This window comes from Beta vulgaris, chromosome 6 (genome assembly GCF_026745355.1).
Source record: "Beta vulgaris subsp. vulgaris cultivar EL10 chromosome 6, EL10.2, whole genome shotgun sequence".
In the NCBI taxonomy this organism is placed as follows: domain Eukaryota; kingdom Viridiplantae; phylum Streptophyta; class Magnoliopsida; order Caryophyllales; family Amaranthaceae; genus Beta; species Beta vulgaris.
The window spans coordinates 9176502-9197247 of NC_079207.1; the positions used below are offsets into that span (position 1 = coordinate 9176502).

General features: G+C 34.6%; 2 protein-coding genes and 1 non-coding gene across 4 annotated transcripts; 1 reads left to right on the forward strand and 2 right to left on the reverse strand.

Annotated features, from left to right (window-relative positions):
- Window positions 1–338: 338 nt before the first annotated feature.
- LOC104895516 (12-oxophytodienoate reductase 3) lies at window positions 339–3010 on the reverse strand. The gene is made up of 3 exons (XM_010682052.4): window positions 2502–3010; window positions 1806–1936; window positions 339–1370 (listed from the first exon to the last, which is right to left on the reverse strand). The coding sequence occupies exons 1-3, from the start codon at window positions 2744–2746 to the stop codon at window positions 571–573; spliced, it is 1176 nt and encodes a 391-aa protein (XP_010680354.1). The 5' UTR covers window positions 2747–3010; the 3' UTR covers window positions 339–570.
- Window positions 3011–4369: 1359 nt separating this feature from the next.
- Window positions 4370–10357, reverse strand: LOC104895519 (putative U-box domain-containing protein 50). Of its 2 annotated transcripts, XM_010682057.4 has the most exons (9): window positions 9898–10357; window positions 9600–9712; window positions 9315–9442; window positions 8657–9101; window positions 7413–7553; window positions 6735–7277; window positions 5529–6227; window positions 4990–5158; window positions 4370–4687 (listed from the first exon to the last, which is right to left on the reverse strand). In XM_010682057.4, the coding sequence occupies exons 1-9, from the start codon at window positions 10082–10084 to the stop codon at window positions 4650–4652; spliced, it is 2463 nt and encodes an 820-aa protein (XP_010680359.1). In that variant the 5' UTR covers window positions 10085–10357; the 3' UTR covers window positions 4370–4649. The 2 variants fall into 2 exon arrangements, with proteins under 2 accessions (XP_010680359.1, XP_057251923.1); XM_057395940.1 differs by lacking the exon at window positions 9600–9712 and having other exon boundaries at window positions 9898–10023.
- Window positions 10358–15240: 4883 nt separating this feature from the next.
- TRNAA-CGC (transfer RNA alanine (anticodon CGC)) lies at window positions 15241–15313 on the forward strand. Its single transcript has one exon. It is a non-coding gene; the product is annotated as a tRNA-Ala (tRNA).
- The last annotated feature ends 5433 nt before the right edge of the window (window positions 15314–20746 follow it).

Here is a 20746-nt window from a genome sequence, read left to right on the forward strand (position 1 = left end):
TTCTTCATAAAATAGTTGATCAGACATGTACTCGTGTTTGACAAGGGCATCCGAGTTTGAGTGATATAGCTGAACTGATAGTCTTAGAGGTAGTACGAGAATTGAATCTCATCTTACATCGTTGGCTTTTGTTTTGAGAAACAGTCAAAGTCGTTTGAAGTAGAATAATGGCCTTTTTTTTACATAATAATGGCGCTAATGTTGAATGAGTAGCATCGCTATACAGATGCAGTTACAGGAGTGCCAGTTGCATTTGCATTTTATATCTTTGGTCCTTTTATTGTTTCTCTGTTCAATTACTTGTATGAAACCTTAAGGACGGAAAACGTAGGTGACAATGATGGAATCCTACTAGTAACACAAGAAACTTATACTCAGCAACAATACACAAGGATTTTAGTCCATTCTTGGTTCTTGCCCCTTTATAAGTGAATCTTCAATCCGAAAAAGTCACAAGTATCCTACCCTATAAAAATTTCCTAGTAAAATGACCATAATATCTATATAGTGAATCTGTTACACTTCTTACTAATCATTTTTGTCTTCAAAATGGCTATCTTTCTTTCAGCCTCAGGGCTTACTAGTTTCATCCAAGAAGGGGTAGTCAGTGTAACCCACTACAGGATCATGTGTATAGAATGTAGCTGCATCATATACATTCAATGGTGCATCCATCACAAACCTACGAACCAAATCAGGATTTGAGAGGAACAACCGTGCATAAGCAATCAGATCAGCATCATCCTCAGCAACGGCCTTCATCCCGAGCTCTTTGTTGAAACCTCCACTAATCATGAAGGTTCCTTTATATGCTCTCCTGAGTTCTCTCAGCAGTTTTGCTTCTTCCTCCCCTATCCCATGTGTTAGTGTTCCTGCTTGAATTTGCAGGTGAGAAAGTTTAAGCCCTTGTTGATCTTCCTGCAGCTTGTTAAGTCTCTCCACTACTGCTAAGCCTAAAGCAAGCGGGTCAGAATCATGGGCATCTTGGTGGTACAAGGTCGGAGATATTTTCAACCCGATTCTATCTATTCCAATGGCTTCAATCAGAGCATCAAGGATCTGCATCAGGAATCTGCATCGGTTCTCAAGGGACCCGCCATACTCATCTGTCCTGTCATTGACCATGTTCTTCAAAAACTGATCAATGAGGTAACCGTAGGCTCCGTGAATCTCAACCCCATCAAATCCAGCTCGAATTGAATTTATAGCTGCTTGACGATAGTCATCAATGATATTTGGGATCTCCGAAGCAGCTAAAGCTCGGGGACTTGAATAATCTGATAGCGATCCTTCAGGTAACAGTACTTTCCACCTGCTTGATATAGGCTTGTTTGTGGAAGATATGGGTGCTGCACCTCCTGGCTGGTATGCTATATCACAAGAATATATATCATTAAATACCCTCCTCCGCCCGGAAACAATAATCACATATTCTTTATTAGGATGTCTGAAATAATCCTTACATTTCCTTAAATAACAGATGGTTTTCTGTGATCAACTTTTCCATAATACACTTTGGTTAAGTGACAAGGAAAGTAGGAATAATCCACAATTATAAAAAACTTTTTCTTAGTATTGTAATACCCTCTTATGATCAGATTATCCACTATGGTCTATGTAACCTTTAAATTTTGAATGTTCCACTTGATTATTTTCCTAATCATGTCAGATGATGATGTTTTATTAGTCAGTAAGATTAATTTCCTTCTTTTCCTTTGTAGTGAATAAGTAATGAAGTATTACTTAGTAAATTAGATGGAGATTAGTCTGATTAGTGCATTAATTATTAATAACTGCTGATGTACCACTGTGCGAGGCGCGGCCTACATGCCACAACTGACAGAAAATATATGCTCCTTTGGCATGAACAGCATCTGTGACTTTCTTCCAAGCCTCAACTTGTTCCTCAAGATAAATTCCAGGGCAGTGAGGATACCTGCAGAAATCATGTTATAACAGATGTGAGAGAGAAACAAATATTGAATGCAAAAACAATAAAAACAGACAACGGATTTACGTGGTTCATCAATTCGGCTATGTCCACGACAGAGAGAGTATTTTATTATGAGAAGGGAACAGATTACAAAGAGAATAATGTATTTTTCGTAGTCTAAAAACTAGGTAAAAATAACTTATATATACTTAGCGGTCAAAATTGCGTTTTCCACACAAAGCGCCGACCCGCCCGGGCGGCCGGGGTGAAATCCGCCCGACCGGGCGGAACTTAACTTTTCCAGATTCGGTTGCGCGTCCGACCGGGCGAAACTGCGTTCCTATAAAATGCTTACGCGCCCGACCTGCCCGGGCGTGGCGCAGCTCTTGCGTCTCTTACTCATTTCGTCGAACACCTTTGAAGCACAACACATTCAAGGCATATTCTTACAAATCAACTCTTGTCTATTTATGTTTTGATCCCTCATTGAAGTTTCCAAATATGTTCAGCTACTATTTTAGAAAATTGCTGAATTTTATGACACATTATCATAGGGTTACCTACTTACCCATGAGCAGTAGGAGAGATGAAAGTGCCTTCAGTAATGAGAAGGCCACCCTGAGTAGCACGCTGGGAGTAGTAATCAACTATTGCTTCATTAGGGATGCCGTCCAATGCTCGACATCGTGTCATTGCCGCCATAACGACTCGATGAGTCAGGTTCAGCTCCACCCTTTTCCCCATCTTGTATGCACTTAGCAGATTATCCTTTCCCTGCAGCGTTTCGCCTTCTGTTAGTTCGTTGGTCTTCATTTTCAGCAAGGCTCTCAAAACTGTCCACACTCAGCAGTCAGCACAAACTCCCCGTCCCCCCAAGGAAGTTTAAGCCAAACACCAATGTATTATGTATACCAATATGTGGATTGTGAATTGACACACCCTCCTACACCCCAAAGGAAGTTTAAGGTAATGTATCCCAACTTTTGTGGACTAGGAATTTACACATTGGCATTTGGCAGTCCAAGAGATAACAAAATAGGCATATAAAAATATTTCTGACATTAATCGAGTGTGTGATGCACAATATATCGAACCCTCTTTCCTTAGTCCTTATCACACAATATATCAAACCCTCTTTCCTTAGTCCTTGCTAATAATGACTTATATTGGAGATGGATTCTATTAGACAAGATAGGGTAAACAAAATTCACAAGTACTTTAGCTTTCACATGTGCTAATATCTATTTTTCTTCCTTCTCCTTTATTGGTCGGACGGCTCGGACCCACAAATTGTATTTATCGGCCCATTTTGGGTCCACTAGAAAAACTTGAGCGCTTACGCAATTTACCATTTACGTGAATAATATACATGAAGGCAAATATTATTTTGTAATGGGTATTCAAGTCTTTTTTGATTGACATTGAGGAATATGAAAAGTGAGTTTTTGGGAATGGAAAGATCTTGACATAAAAACACAAGAAGTGTTATTTTTTGAAGTAAGATTTACTTTTCACAAAATTTATGAAGTTTCTAACCATTTACTATTCTCTTTGTCTTGAAATGTTGTTTCTAAGGTTCCTCAAAAAAAAAAAAAAAAAAAAAAAACTTTTTTCATCTTTCAAAAAGATTTCATATAAGAAAAACAAAAAGAAATGGAGTAAATATTGTATTATCTATTTACCTAGTTTTACAGTGATATAAAGAAGTAATCTTTAACAATTTATGTCTCATGAGTTATCTCCATAAATTAAATGTGACAAATAACATGAAAAACCATGTTTATACAACCAAAACTACATGTCATACTCTTTCTAACCATGGTGGGATTATTTATATGAGGAAAACGAGAAAGTTAAACAAAGGTACAATCCAGTCTATCCAATAGCCATCCATGACAACACATTCCCACATTATGTGCTTCTGCAATCTCACTTCTAACAAATATTATATATCCATCGGATAGATAATCCACTACTAATAAAGCATTAAAAAAAATTATGTTGAGTTGAATTTCATTACTACAACCCTCAACAAGTTTTTATTAATCACGAATAATCTGTTCTGTAGTAGACAAAGTTTTTTCCAAAGGTAGCGAGTTAGTGACTAAAACCCCAATGATGAACTGTTAATTCATGCTTATCCCATTCAATGACTAAGCTTATTTGCTAAAAGATCTGTTCATTTGACTTGTGGGCCCAGCCCATAAGATAATGGTATGGCCTGTTAGATGTAAGATGTTGGCCTGACCTCGGCCCATTGAATAACACTTAAAATCCTCACATTTACACAATTTTTGTTTACAAAGAGAGGAGAGTTTTTATTTTATTTTATTTTTCAAAAACTAGTGTTTCAAGGTTTTCTTAGGGAGAATAAATGATAATAAATTAGACCCAAATGAAACACTCCCTCCGTCTCATAATATCTTCAGTTCCGTATTAATAAAAAATATAGATATTGATATTATGAAACTACACATTGAGACGAATCTACCAAGATCCCACATTAATATGTTTTTTTATATATACAAATGAGAATATTCGGTCAAAGATTTTTAAATTTGACCCACCAAAAATGAAGTATGCACTATATTATAGGACGGAGGAAGTATACACTTTTTCCCACTCTAAAATGAAGTGAAACACATGACTTCTAAAACATGGACAAACACATATGTGGAACACTGAGAGTTTGTTGTCGAGATGGAGAGAATATGCATCAAGAATCCATATTATCCAGTATGGAGATAAACCTACCTGTAAAAACAAAAGAGGAAACACGAAATATAACTAGAACATCATAAGCTCATAAGTCATAAGTATCTATAAAAAAAAGTATATATAGATATTCCCTCCGTCACTAAATAACAAGCTGCATTGTGAGTTTAGGATGTGCTATGATATGAATTCTTTCTAAATTATATAATAAAACTTACATAAAAGAGAATACTTTATGGTAATTCAATTCGATTCTTAAAAAAATGATATCGAATCAAATGTGACTTATTATATAGGGACGGAGGGAGTAGTATTATGAGTGTGTTAGGATGTGCTATTACGCCAGTCTTGGATGAGAAAGCGCAGATTGTTGTTGGGGACGAGATACTTGTGCTTTAGCTTCTGGTTGGTTACTGGAGAAGTATTGTGTCCCATTTCCAACCATTCTTCAATAGCTTCAAGCTCATATGAGTATCCATCTGCTGCTATATGTGGATTGTCCATTACTATCTGTACAAAATTCCAATTACATTATTCATTGTACAATCATTTCCCACGTACCAAAAATATCAGAGCAATATATAAATTTGATGGTGTCAATCCTTGGTCCCTACTACTACTTTAAGATCGAATTCTCTTCACGTTATTTTTACTTATTTTATGAATATGTTCACGAGTTCTGGAGAAGGCTGCATACCCATTAAGTAATCCACCCACTAGAATTCGAGAATAGGAAACTAACAAAATTTTGTTCGATTTCACTCTTTATTTATGGCTAGCTCTAGAACAGTGATTTTGAATAAATCTTATGGTTTTAGCAAAGATTATTCTTCTAACTTATAAAACAGAGGAAATTTGTAAGAGAACCATGGTTACAAACCTGCAGTATAGGACAGAGGAAATTTGTGGGAACATGACTCCACTCATCGCTCGAGGATGCACCATCTTCACTTCCTATATGATGATCTATCCTCATAATCATGTCATCAGCCTTCTTCTTTAGCACAATCAACTCGTTTGTCACTGAAGACATAAAAACTCCTACATTAGGTTCCAAGTGTACTGACCTACATTTCACTGCTAGCTCCACAAACTCCTCTACCAAATCCATAGGCCAATGACCCGCGTTTTTATCCAAGGCTTTGAGAATGGCCTGTCTGTCGATCACCATTGACTCGTGATCAAGACTGGCCCAGTTCCTCCCTGTAAGAAGCTGAAGGAGCAAGTCTCCAAAAGCTCCTACATTGGCTTCTACATCAGCCTCATCACAGGATGGTGTGAGCCCGAAAGAATGGAGCTTCGCCACAAAACTCCGGTCCAGAAAGATGGTGGATGGGTTGAGCTCACTACAGATTATGGGACTGGGCTCCGCCAGGGTGAGAAATCTCATGCTCGAACTGACTTGAGCTGCAATCTGTGTTCTTTGGTGCCATTGGAGTGTCCTGGCTTTTGTCCTTGAGAACAAGATATCTCTTAAGCAACCATTGTGCATGTATTCGAAAAGTAAGCACTTCAGCTCTGAGCAGAAGCCAATGAATGCTGTGATGTTGGGATGCCGGATGTTTGCTAAGAGATTCACCTGGTTCAAAGTTTAAACTATTAATCCTCAATTAAAAATTTCAATATCCTCCTCACCTTATTATCATATACTAGTATTTCAGAAGAATAAGTTCAATTAAGTTAAGTTTATGGCCAATAACATTAGTTTAATTGAGTTCAAGGTCAATACCTACATATTAAGTTAAGTTCACGGCTAACAAACTCAAATATTTATTAAGTTCAGAGAAGTTAAGTTTATAAGGGGAAATAAGTTTTGCTAATTCAAGTTTTGATAAATTTAGGGCTAAAAAGTTCAGAGAAGTTAAATTCAGAACCAATGGTTTCATATAAGTTAGCGTTGGAGCAGCTAAGTCCAGATTAGTTAAGCCTGGGGCCAAAAAGGGCTACCCAAGTTCCATTAACAATTACAATAAGTTGGCCAATAAGTTCAAATGAGTTAATGTAGATTTATTAAGTTTAGATACATGAAAATCAGGTATAAAGAGCGCACCCTAATTCCGGGATGAAAGAAAGCATGTGTGTTTACCTTTGCTTGGAAAAGCTCCTGGGACATATCAGCAACAGAATCAAGCATCTTGACTGCAATAGACATGCGATTGATCCGGCCTTTGTACACATTAGTCCATTCTCGCCCACATGTTAATTTTCTATATGTAGCAAAGTTATCGGTAGCCAATCTGATCTCATTTGCACTGAACTCCCTGTAACTGCAACTCACCTGATCACTCGTCCTAGTAGCCAAACCAATGGCATCCTTTTCTTTGCAGAACTCGATCCTTCGTTGGAATACATCTCTTTGCTTTCTTAGTTCCTCAATTTCCCTCACAAGTTCACTTCTTGAGTAGGCTGCACTCTGTAGCTGACTTTCGGCTCCTAAGTTTGCAAACGAGGACACCTGTAGCTTGCTCGACAGCTCAGATTGGAGCTCAAGTAACGAGTTTATCCTGTCCTTGCTCTCTTGCACATCAGCCAGGATTTCATGAATCTGCTCTTTCGTGTTGTCTATATCTTTGGCTAGGTCGTCTCTTGTTGAGATCTCTTCTGCTATAGCAGCTTGGAGTTGCTCGGCCTACACAAACAAGTGTTTTTTACATTGATATTCAGTAATTCATTTGAGGCGAATATTATTACTCCCCCCGTCCCACAATAGTTTGGACAGTTAGGGGGACAGATTTTTAAGATGCAGAGAGAATATTTTAGTTACCCGATGATTGGACAAGCAAATAGCCCATGAAGCTTTGGCTTGTCTGTCAACTTCAGCTCTGGCTTCATTGTCATTTGACTCGATTGTTACGCGAGCTGCTTGTATCTCGTTTTTTAGGGCTTCAATTCTGTCACCAGCACCCTGAAGTTTCAGAATCAACAGTTACACAATTTTAAGCAAATCGAGATGATAATCAGGTACCCCAAATTGTACTCCAATGATGCAATAAAAGCAATCTGAGTCATAAAGTTTCTGTATAACGAGGGTTTGGAATGTGAGTTGTGAAATTTTACTACTACAATTACATATTTCCTTTGAAGAACTTAAAGTGTAACAACTGCACACACAATATAGATATATACTGCTAGTTATAAAATATAAAGTACCTGGAAATAAAGGAATTCAGCACATCCTTAACTAGTTGAAAATTACAATAACTGGAATTTTCGCTATCTTAATAACAGAAAATGCTTGGTTAACCCTAAGGACATGCACTGGGGATAGTGGAATAGGAGATTGATAAAGTCATACCATGTTAACAAACTAATGTAAAGTTGAGTTCATCTAATGATCTAATGCAATTGTAGTACATTGGAAGGATATGATACTGTTAGTCAATCACCTTTTTGCCTTATAATTATCATGACTTTTTAGTCCATGTACTGTTACAACTCTATAATCAATTATCATTGTTCGCAATTTTATCATAGTAAACCAAAATGGCATCCGATCACAAGATCAGGAGCAGTGTTACTCCGACACCTTCATTTACCTCAAAAACAGGTGTTGTATCGTGTCCGATAAGACACTTTACTTGGATACTTCATTTTTAACTATAAACTTGATTTTTTTTAATACAAAATAGCCGAGTTAGACACTTGGATACTTGTATCCAAGTAGACACTCAATCTGAGTCTGAGTAACATAGATCAAGAGAGGTAAAAATCGAACCCTGTTATTTGAAGGTGGGAGCTGTAGCACTTTGATTATCATGTAAAAAAATACATATGAAAGCCTCCACATAAACAAGACTTTTTGCTTCAATAAAACAAACACACAATTCATCACCAATATATTCTAATTCTTCAAAGTCAACGAAGAGAAAAGCATGAAAAAGGGGGATAAATAAGATCTTATCATCATTTTCAATTTTCAACTGCTCTTCTAACTCTACAACTGTTGAACCAAAAATCATGTTCCTAACAAAGAATAAACATGTACAAGTTGTTAGCTAAAAAACATACCTGTATACCATCAGCAAGAATGTTTTGCTCACTTGTACTATTCATATTACATGATCCATTTTCCTCCCCATTTTCTCTATTCTCCAATGAATTTGACACTAATAACAACTCCTGAAAATACTCCTCAATATCTTGTTCATACAACTCCCAATGATTATTACCATTCCTTGACAATGGGGACTCCGAATCCGAGCTCGAACAACGTGGTGAGGAGTATGTTGTGGATCTCTCTTGTCCATGGGATAACATTTTTCCTAACCAACCCTTAAAACTAGTTTTCTGCTTCAATTTTGCCACAATTACCCCATCTTCATCCTCCATGTACCCTTCATCATTTTCCTCTTTTAGCCTTACCAATTTCCCTCTGCATAATATGAATAGTTCACAGAAATCTGGCTTTGTTCGATCAATGTAAAATGATCCACTAATTGTGTTCTTTGATCTCCTAGATGGGTTGATAAAGAATTTGGAGACATACAAGAACTTTAGCAAAATGATATGTTAAAAAAATAAACAACGCATATATGTAGTACTACTAGTCTACTACTTTCTCCGTTTCGTTTTAAATGCAACAAAAGGAGGATTTTTTGTGAGATAAAATATTCATTTGTTGCATTTAACACGAAACGAAGGAAGTATAAGATTACAATAATCATACCCTGATGATGATCTCATATATGGCATTCCCATGACCAACTTGGTAATTCTCCTCTCTATGATTAAGTCAATCATAGTCTTTTGAATTGGTTCATCATGTTTAGTAATTTTGTGCACCTCTGTTTTTACCTGATTAAACCAATAAATTAGTAAAAAAAAAACTGAACTTTTTTTTTTTGTTTGTGATGATTATGAAGAGACTAAAAATCAATATAGCTTTTTCAATACATAATTACCAATAATAATCTTGTAAAGATTAAAATGAGGGAAAAAAACAAGAGCTTACTTTTCCACAAAAGGCAATGTATCTATATAGAAGTTTGTCAATTTTCTCCTCTTCACACTTCTTCAAAATATTTAATTTATCATCACTCAAAGAACTTGCAGGCAGTTTTCCAACTATAAGTAAAAAAAATTATCATTAAAGTATGATCATAAACGCAACAAATGAATATTTTATATCTCACGAATATTTAAAACGAAACAGAGGAAGTAGTATATCCCATTATACCAATAACAAAGAACATTATAATACTAATAAATCCCAGAAAAAAAGAAGAAGAAAAAGAAGAAAAATTGCTTACATGGGGTATCAACAAGTTCAAAGGAAGAAGAAGAATTGATGAAAAGAATAACAATAGATATAGGATGATTATGAGAAACCCATTTCTTAATAACCCAATTTAAAGTCAAACATCCTTCTTGTTCTTGCATTTCATTGGTCAAAGCAACATGTATCTTCTCATGAAGATTCATCAACTTCATATCCATACTTTTTAAACAACTAAATTAACTCCAAGTATCTCAAAGTTGAGATTTGAGTGTGATTTATTTGTTCAACTTTTCCATGTCTTAAAATCTTAAGAAGATAAAATGTGTTAAGAGAGATTTTGTGGAGTTGTAGTGTGAAATTGTGAATATGTTTTTAGTAGTATATGATGTGAAGGTCAAGGGTGAGAGAGGAGAGAGGAGAGAGGAGAGAATGAGAGATTATAATTGCGGGGTTGTGATTTTAATTTTAAGATTGAAATTTCAACGAAGTGTTTTAATTGTATTTGGTAATTTGGTTGTCTCCAAAAGGACCTTCAGAGTTGCAAGACTTTTTTGGTCATTTTATTCGCCATCCTATAGTCGTTGTCATGCTTGCGTTTTGTAATTAAGGACTACGGGGTGAGTATGAGTAAGATTGAGTGTCCGTTCTTTTCACCTAATTTATATCTGTATTTAAATTTTCGAGAATAGGAATTGATTATAAAAGGTTTTTTTAAGATTGGAATTGAAATAAGAGTTTGGGGTTTTTTGTTGATCGATTCTTGAAAAAATGGAAGTATATGTAGAATTATGGGGTATGGTTTCGATTTTGAGTACCTATAAGATGTATATATTTATGTGACCTGCTATTGACCAAGTATTCGATGTGGTTTTGTTCTAACAAAGTTATTTCAAAATTAAATTCGATTACAATCATTAGCTACTTTTTAATATCTATTTTGTGATCGAGAGTTGGGACCTTGGCTAATTTTAGGTGAATGGTAGTTGATTTATGAGAATTCGCATATGACTTCATTTGAGCATGTACAATGATAAACTACCTTATACTTAGTACTTCTCTCTAAACGTGGGCATGGGACGAGCTGACACGGTTTGAGGCCCGACTCGGCTCGTTGTTCGATATGCGGGTCATGGGCCTGTCACGGCGAAAACATTTTATTTCAGTCTCAAACCGATCCGAACCCACCTATATGGCTCGTGGGCCAGTCGATCAAACACCCTTTCTCATTATTTTTTAGTCTAAAACTATTAAGAATCCGAAAAGCAACATAAAACACAGGCCACGCCAGTTGGAGGCACAAGCCTGGCCCGTGACCCGAGGTCAAAATCTGGAAATTTCAGGCTAGCTTGGCCCGCCATTGTCCCAAGTCCGGCCCATGCCTAAGTCTACTTCTCCCTCTTCTCGTTGTTAGCTAGACATTGCACTCCACTCACTAAATGATTATTTGTAACCCTGATTTTGATTACTCTTGATCTCTGGCTAATGATTATTCATTCTCATGTTTGGCTAATTAGACATAATGTGATAATTATTGTTATATAGATGGGTGTAAATTATCTAGATGAATGTTCCCCATTTGCAAAATGGAACACTCAACTAATGAATTACTCCTAGGAACTTAATAGTTAAAACTATGGCATGATGCCGATGTTTTCGTTTTTATATATTGATTTTTTTCCATTTTCTTTGGAAACTTCGTGCATTTGCACAAGTATTGACTAGGTGGCTTATCATCTGTACCAGAGTCTTTTGTTGGAGTAGTAGAGAAAATTTATGAAATCGTGTTTAATTTTATAAAGGCCGATAATATAGCTGGGATCGATCTCAGCACGGCCGTCTTGGATTTTTATGGGCCCTATTCTATAATGAAAATTGGGTCATTTCTTTGTCCTTAATGAGAGAAAAGGACTATAATTTTTCGTAAACAGTAGAGAGAATCAACACTTATTGATGAATTGATTTATTATTGATAATTATGAAAAAGTATTGATGACAATACTAAAATTAAAGATATGGAAAGTTGAATTTTTGGTGAAAGAGATTGAGTAAGATGATAGGGATAGTGTGAATTATGGAATCCGGAGATGAAGATGTGGAGTGTTTGCCGTTTATACAAAGCATGATATTTTTCAAATTGGGCCCTTTCAAATAAAACCAAAAAAAATTTGGACCGGGGCCCTGTGCGGAGGGGCTCTTTGTATACCTGCAACTACGGCCCTGGATCTCAGATCCTTGTTATCACCCCATAAGTTGACTTTCATACTTACGTGTTGCTATTTTTTTTTAAAGGTAAGATGAAGCTCCTTGCAAGAAATGGGGGAAATTGAGGATCCCTCCTTGCAAGGGGTGAGACTCGATCCCTTAACCTCTGGGATCGGAGGTGATGCCAATACCACTAGGCTATCACCTGCTGCTCACTTACGTGTTGTTATTTGCCCGACATCGATTATAGAATGCATTCGTCATACATCGGAGTGTATCATGTACATAGTTGATAGTACACCTAATGGCTAATGCTATTTTTTACTCATTTGTTCATTTGGAGCTTATTTATTATGTGATTATGCTTATTTGGAGTTTTAAATGAGCAATGAGTGAAAAAATTAACCTTGAATATACCATAAACATAATACACCCAGATATATGATAAAAAATCTTATCGATTACATGATTTACATGGCATAATAACAAGAGAACGTATTGTGTCGGACTCGTCCGACCATAATCTTTGGTCGGACGACTTTCAGAGGTGGTTCCAATTTTTTTTCAGTTAGTCTTAATTTTTTTTTAGGTAGTCTTCATTTTTTTTCAGGGAGTCTTCATTTTTTTCAGGTAGTCTTCATTTTTTTTCCAGTTAGTCTTCTTTTTTTTCAGTTGGTTTTTGTACTTCAGTTAGACTTACTTTGGGTTTCAGTTGGTCTTTATTCTTTTTCAGGTAGTCTTCATTTTTTTCGAGGTAGTCTTCATTCTTTTTCAGGTAGTCTTCATTTTTTTTCAGGTAGTCCAACTGAAAAAAAAACAAAGTCCAACTGAAAGAAAACAAAGTCCAACTGAAAGAAAACAAAGTCCAACTGAAAAGAAAGCAAAGTCCAACTGAAACAAAACAAAGTCCAACTGAAAAACAAAACACTAACCTCTGCTTTCTCTCACTTTTTCCTTCTTCTTCATTGAGTGATTATGTGGGATTGCTTATTCTTCAATTACACCAACTAATTATCCTGCATTGCCGTACTACTATCCTTCTGTTAGTTACTTTGATGATGGAGAAGCTTCTGCTTCCGGTGTTTCCGGTGGTGGTGATGGTGGTGGTTGTGGTGGTGGTGGTGGGTTTTATGTGGAGAAGCTGTAACTGCATATTCGACCTCGAGTCGAGTTGGAACAGAATCAAAAACAGAATCAACTCAAGATATATATCTCATGGTAATTGTGTATTATGTGGGAATGGTGGAGAATCCTTCAACCGCCGTCGTTGCTGTATATTATAGTACTGGGCTCAGCCCGTCTGACGAGAATATTGGGTCAGACGGTCTGACCCAATACTTTCACTAATAACAATGTAAACATCTTACGTCTACCTAAAACGTATGTCATGTGGGGAAGTGTTGAGATTATAATAAGGAATAAACGAATTAATTGATTGAGATGCTAAGGATAACATTGCATCACTCATATTACTATTATAAAGCTAAGTCATCAACTCATCACTAGTAAGTTTCATTAGTTCTGACTTTGATGAAAACAAGCCAATGCAACACTATAACTGTCAACTGATCTAATTTTATCTGTCATTATCTTAATATATGTAGAAGAATATCACAAAGAATTATTCTAGATTCTGATGTATATAATACACCTAAATTTTAGGAATTATCAAGCATGTATAATGGAGTAAACATAGAATAATACCCCCAAGAGGGTAAGAAGGGTTCAATAAAGAAGAATGCGTGTAGCACCACATTGCCGTTTGGCTCGGATAGAAATCTATTTATTGTATGTGGCGGTGGCTACTAAACTTTTACATGCTTTTTCGGAATAAAACTTTGTCTAATCACTAGATAATTCACATGCTAGACATAGGCTATGTTCAGTTCACCTTATTTTTGCTTATTTCAGATCTAATCAGATCAGATCAGATCAGATCAGATCAGAAAAAATAAGTTCAGATCAGATCAGATCAGATCTGTCAGTTTTTAAACTCATTTTTACTATTAAATATCTTTCATTACATATTAGTAAAAATTATAATAATTGAATATTAATAAAGTATTCATTGAGACGAATCAAACAAGATCCCACATGACTATATTTTTTCTTATATATTGAGAGAAATCTAAAAGATAAAATCTCGTAATCAGATCAGTTCAGAAAAAATAAGTTCAGATCAGATCAGATCAGAAAAAATAAGTTGAGATCAGATCAGATAAGTTCAGATCAGAAAATTTCAGGTGAACTAAACATAGCCATAGTCGTTAATAATTAGCCGAGTATAATATAGCAGAGTTAATTATTTTTAAATTGTCAATTTCAATGAGTAGATGTATCAATCTTCTGTTTTTAAATTAGTAAGATATGTTAATTGTTTTCGCGTTTATAAAAAAAAAAATATAATGTATTGTACATATAATATAGAATAGGTTAAAATCTTAGAATATTACCATAATTCCAAAAAAAAAAAAAAAAGTTTCTTACCATAACAAACTAACATTATAAAGGGGCATCCTGTAAAAACAATTAACAAGTATCATTGTTATAATAATTAGTAACAGAGAAAGTTGAGAACGGTGTTGTTAACCAAGAATGTCTTGACATAGTACTATAGTAGTAAGATTGAGGTGATGTGAACGATAGGTTAGAGGTGATCATGGGCCGGGCCAAAAAATTTACCCATTGGTCGGGCCGGGCCTAAATTTGAGCCGAATTTTTGTGTCAAAAGACCGCTATTTCGGGCCTAAATTAGCGGGTTTTTGCGGGCCAAAACGGGCTGGGCCAAAAAATAGACTAAAAAGTCGTTTTTGGCTTGTCCAAAGCCAAAAAAATACGGGAGGGCCGGGCCCGGCCCACGGGCCGAAAAATTCTGCCCAAAACCGGCCCAAGAACGGGCCGGGCCAAAATGATCACCTCTACGATAGGTTATAAGTTCGAATCCTCTTTCTCTTTCTTTGTATAGCCTTCGTGACTAATATGGATTAAATAAAAAAAAGAATGGCGTTGTTGGCACATGTTAATAGAGCTGCAGTAGTCCAGATGTCCACGGCCCAACTACCCAATTTCAGGCCCAGGATCAGCTTCCCAGGCCTAGACCAGTCCAGAAATCTGAATACTAATTAAAAGAACCGTTAAATTATCACAGTATGGACCTTAGATAAAACAAAAAGGGGGTGTAGCTCATATGGTAGAGCGCTCGCTTCGCATGCGAGAGGCACGGGGTTCGATTCCCCGCACCTCCACTATTTAAATATTATCATTCTGTTTTTTCCTCTTTATTTTGGGCCTTTTCTGGGTTACTAGCAGACTACAAATAAAACTATATCTCCTTCTTTCCATCTTTCTTTCATCTCTGTAGCGGGTTAACTATGGGCCATGGCCCATGATGTTGATTTTGAGGTTTATTTTCGAAGGTGTAAAGATAGTCTACTTAGAAAGCCCAAGAATATTTGTCGTAACTTCTAATGGTCTTCGGCCCAAAAGTTAACGTAACTAAAGTCATATGAGCTAAAGTTTCCATGCAGCACGTCCATGTTCTTTAATTTCTTTCACCAAAAATAATGTACTTTAAGTTTTTTCAGGAGCATGGGAATGTAAAGTGCAACGATGACTCTATTATATAGACCGGAAATCTGAATTTAATCCTAATATGTATATGTATATGTAATATATGATTAATATATATATTTTTAAATTCATTTGTATAAAGATCGGGATAAATATGTACGGATGTGAATATCCCATCTCTAACATTCACACTTAAAATGTTTAAAATTCTGAATGATGTAACAAAATTTTCAAAAGAGATATTGACATCATCACTCTAACAAACCGAACCTTCTATTGCTCCAACACATATATGATTATATCTCTTTTCATAATATACAAGATGATAATATTTGTTTTTTTTTTTTTTTTTTGTAGAGAGAGTTATAAAGCAGATGATGTAGACAGTAATTGATTCTTGGTACTACCTTCCAAAATTTTAACTAACATCTATGGACATACACAAACTGAATACAAATAACTCCTACTTTATATACCAAATATAGTGGTTATTGTAAAATGTTAAGTGATGAATCATATACATCCTTTTCTAAATTGTAACTATATTAGGTTAATTATTTGAGACTACTACATTCAAGGTAAATTCAAAATGTACCAAAAGATATAAGAATGCAAATACTAGTATGAAACACACTTTTTTTTAGAATAATGAAAAAAGGAAGAAGAAAAGGACAAAAGGGTAAATAGAAAAAGAAAAAAAGAGAGATATTTTTGGGAAGAAGCGAGACAAAAAAGGCTTTAAATGAAATGGGAACAAGAGTGAAGGAAATAACGGCATGGTCTCGGCGAAACCATTGTTATAATTTTTTCGAAACCATCAACCGAATCCAAAGAATGAAACCTCAGTCAGTAGTAGTATAGACTGTAGTAGTAGCATATAATAAAAAAAATACTTTATCCGATCTTTGGTAGTTTACTCGTTTTTTTCCACAAAATTTTAGAAGAAACAATGTTGTGAGATATAGAAGAAAATAGAAACTATTATTTTATGTTAAAGTTAAATGTAACTATAATCAAAAGTCAGTAATCTCATTTCAAAAATAAAAATAAAAGAAATGAGTAAACTAATAAGAAACATCCCAAAAAGAAATACACGTAAGGGCAATACTACATCTATCAGGTGGCGGTGGGTAGTTAACCCACTAGAAAATAGAGTATTAAAAAACTATGAGAAGTGAGAGTTGGATTCCATTATTTATTTGTTTATATTAGTAGTGAGTTGTTGACCTATCAGGTAGATAGAGTTTTTTCCTACCGGTAAACTATTAACGACAAGGATAATAGTAACCTATGATTAAAAAATAAATTACCCTGGAAAAAAGGTTAATAATTAATGACAGTGGAGGATGTATAAGTATTAATGTGTCGGGAGGTGGTGCACGTGCGTCCACCGGAATCCTCTCGATTAAGAAGAAGAAGGAGAGGAGATATTTGGGGTAGAGGGTGGGTCAAAAGATGCCGCGCACGTGCTGTTTTAGTCAAAGGTCAAAGTTTCAAAAGCAAAGCAAAGTGGCCCAATTTGAGGATGATATTACAAATAATTAGTACACGAGTCCTGTACCTCCGTAAATAAAGCATTCTATTTTCTCACCTCTCCTTCAACTCAATCATCACTATCCACCCTATCAAATACCTCCAATCTTTGCCGCTCTTTTTTTTTTTTTAATACTTCTATATGGAGTATAAACTATTTCAAACATAATTATTTGTCATCTTATATTTCTTTTGGTATTATTGTATTCAATGTTATTAAAGGCCGACTACCTACTTTGAATCGTATGGGTTGGTAGAATCAAATCTGTGGGATTAGATCGTATGATCGAATCTGTGGGATTAGATTGTAGGATCGCATCAGTGGGATCAGATTGTAGGATCGAATCGGTGGGATCAGATTGTAGGATCGGTTGTAAGATCTTATAATTACGAAAAATAGAGATAATTATGCTATAATAGGGTGAGAAACTCAAGTTAAAAATTAACACAAACTAATAATACTGACTTATTTTTATTAATAACGGTGATAGTTTTTCAATATTATAAGGTTGAAATAACATGCAACCAGAATTTAATAGAAGAAATATAATATGTGAAATTACTTTATGAATTTTTTAGGATCGGGTCGTAAAATCGTATTAATAACATACCATGTGATTTTTTTGCAGTTGGGTAGGATATGAAGAACCTATAAGATTAAGATCCTATGTAGAATGGAGATCGGTATGGTCCTTCCCGATCGTAGAATCGTAAGATCATAAGCTTCGGATCGGGATTTTAACAACAATAATTGTACTCCTATCAGATTATAAATAAGTACTATGATGCTTGTCATTTGAAGTTATTTCTATATCAATAATGTAACATTTGTACATGAGTCACCATCTTGTTTCGTTTAAAAATAAGGATTATTTTATTTTTCTATTTTTATTGTAACTTGTTGCAACATATAAAATTTGAAAAGGATAGAGTATATTTAGGGTGCGTTCTTTCAACAAAAAAATAAGTTTTAAGTTTGATCAGGTCCAATTGGTGAAAATACAAGGTAAAATTAGGATTACTCGGATACAATTAGGTTTAATGTTCAGTTCAAATATATTCAAGTGAAGAGATCATACTCTTAATTACATTGTAAAGATGCATTGTAATGGAAAGGCGACTCGCTCGTCAATTAGTTTATGATATGATACAATTATCTCTTATGTTATTGATTGACTTTTTGAATTAAATTAGCCTTAATTTGTGAGTTTATATTTTTTCAAATCTTAAGTCAACAATCAGTTTCTATATGGATAAAAATATATGTATGTCCTCATTCTTTTTGACTTTGCAACACTAATTTGTCACAAAAATTTAAGAAAGGAGAGAGGGATAGAGAGAGATAAAAAAGAGCATCATATGCTAAAAAAGAGGGAAAAAAGCATATATTGTCAAAAATATCAGCGATGTAAATAATATGCAAATTCCTAAAATGGAAAACGTTGTAAGTAAAAAAACAATATTAAATTACAAGTGTAGTTGGTGGTAAGAGGTTTATGTCATATGTTATGGATTATTGTTTTAAAACTTTGCTGACTTTGCAAATTCCATGGTAAAATATACTGATTCATACAATAATCCTATCAATTCAATGGTTGAATTATATTTTTGTATTATCAAATTTGACACTACTATAGCATTTTTGAGAAGGTATGAAGAATAAAATCCAGATTTGGTACAAGTGATGAGATCAAACAATTGGGTTTTAGTAATGGAAAGTTGATGATGATGATCACATTATAAAACTACGCAAAAAGGAAAGCAGTCCACAAAAGATTAGATATGCTAGCTTATGTGTACCTATGACTAATGACTGTCTGTATGCAAGGTGTCAATCAAGTTGATCAATATATGTATACTACTGTATAACCATATTTTTATATCTAATGATCATGTGATTTGGCCTCAATATTCTTTTTGTTCTGCTCAATTTCTGCTAAACTCCAAATTAAATAGATTCTAATCCTGTTCTTAATTCAACAAGAGGGACAGTTATCTTTTGATCCCTAAAAGAGACTCAGTTTTCTGGATTTACATGCACAACAAGTTATTGAACATGATCAAGTTGTGTAATCAAAAAATTGGGAATCGTATGTATTTTTAATTAACTTTATTGAATAACACGGTTTAAAACTCAAAATATATCGGTGTAAATTTGAGTTTTATGGATTGAACATTGTCCAATCGGGCCGATTAGTATGTTATAATAATTGATAAGCATTTACCATTCATTTGATTTTATGGTACGTAGATTAATTTAATATTTGATTTAGATATTTTTTTAATTTAGAAATTAACACCGAAATTCTACTATTAGTTGATCTTTATTTTGTTTGTCTAGTTGCATCTCATCACAAATACTCCAATATTTATCACTCAATTGAACATAACCTAGATGATGTGTGATTGAATGTAGATGATAGATCATAAGGGTAAAAGCTGGTTTAGATAAAATGTATATATAATAGAATGACCCTCCATTTGTATGCTATTTTGTTCCCCTATAAACAATAACCTAGATTAATTCCTAACTAGTTATTAGGCCCGGATTATGTCTCGGGTAAGAAATTTTTTTTTATTAATATAATACTTTATGATAATAACACTAAATACAAATTAATTTAGTGGTTAAGACTTTAGTATATGTACTTAAGGTCTCGGGATTAAACCATATACTACGCAATTTCTAAATTTTTTTATTGTACATGAATTAAAACTCCCTAGGGAGATCGGCACGTGGCACAGTTTCTTGTTTATGCACGCCTTTTAATATATTTGTATAGATAGTAAATGTCGTATTTCGGTATTTCCTTTAATACCTTAGCCACAACTTTAATTCTAGTTAGGTTTTTTTTTTTTCATACGTTCGTACATAATGACACTAAATATTATTCAGATAGTCAACTTCCAAATTCAATTATGTATATTACTTGTAATATTGTGTAGAAGTTTTTAATTATATATTTTTCCTACCTTATAAAAATTCCTTCACAATGTAAACTCGATCCATTTATATTCTTAAATCCTAAACAAACCCTAAGATTTGTCATAGGGTACTATGGACATTGTTAAGGCATCTCCAATATTTACAAAAGACTTAATTTTCTTCCGATAAGACCCTGTTATTTTGAATTAAGAGAAACTGAATTGAACTTAAATAAGCTGAATTTTAGAAAATAATTGAATAGAACTGAAAATACGTCCAAAATAACAAGATATAATTGCCAAAAACATGCATGAAAATTAAATGGAATTAGAGTTGGAAGCATTAACTTCTCTTTTTCGGAGAATGGTCAATTAAATAGAATTAGAAAAATATTATAATTGTACTATTTTCTTTTACTCATATGACTATATGAGCCACGAAGACAATACAAAGTACAAAAAAGGGAGCGGAGATTCGAACTCGTAACCTATCAACACCTCAATCTTAACCAACAGGTAGGAATGGCAACGGGTCGGATTATGCATAATCCGACTCCGACCCTACAGAAAGTCGGATTTTAAATCTGAGTCCGATTCCGACATCCCACTTTGAAAATCCGAATCCGACTTAAAATCCGAACACCCGACCC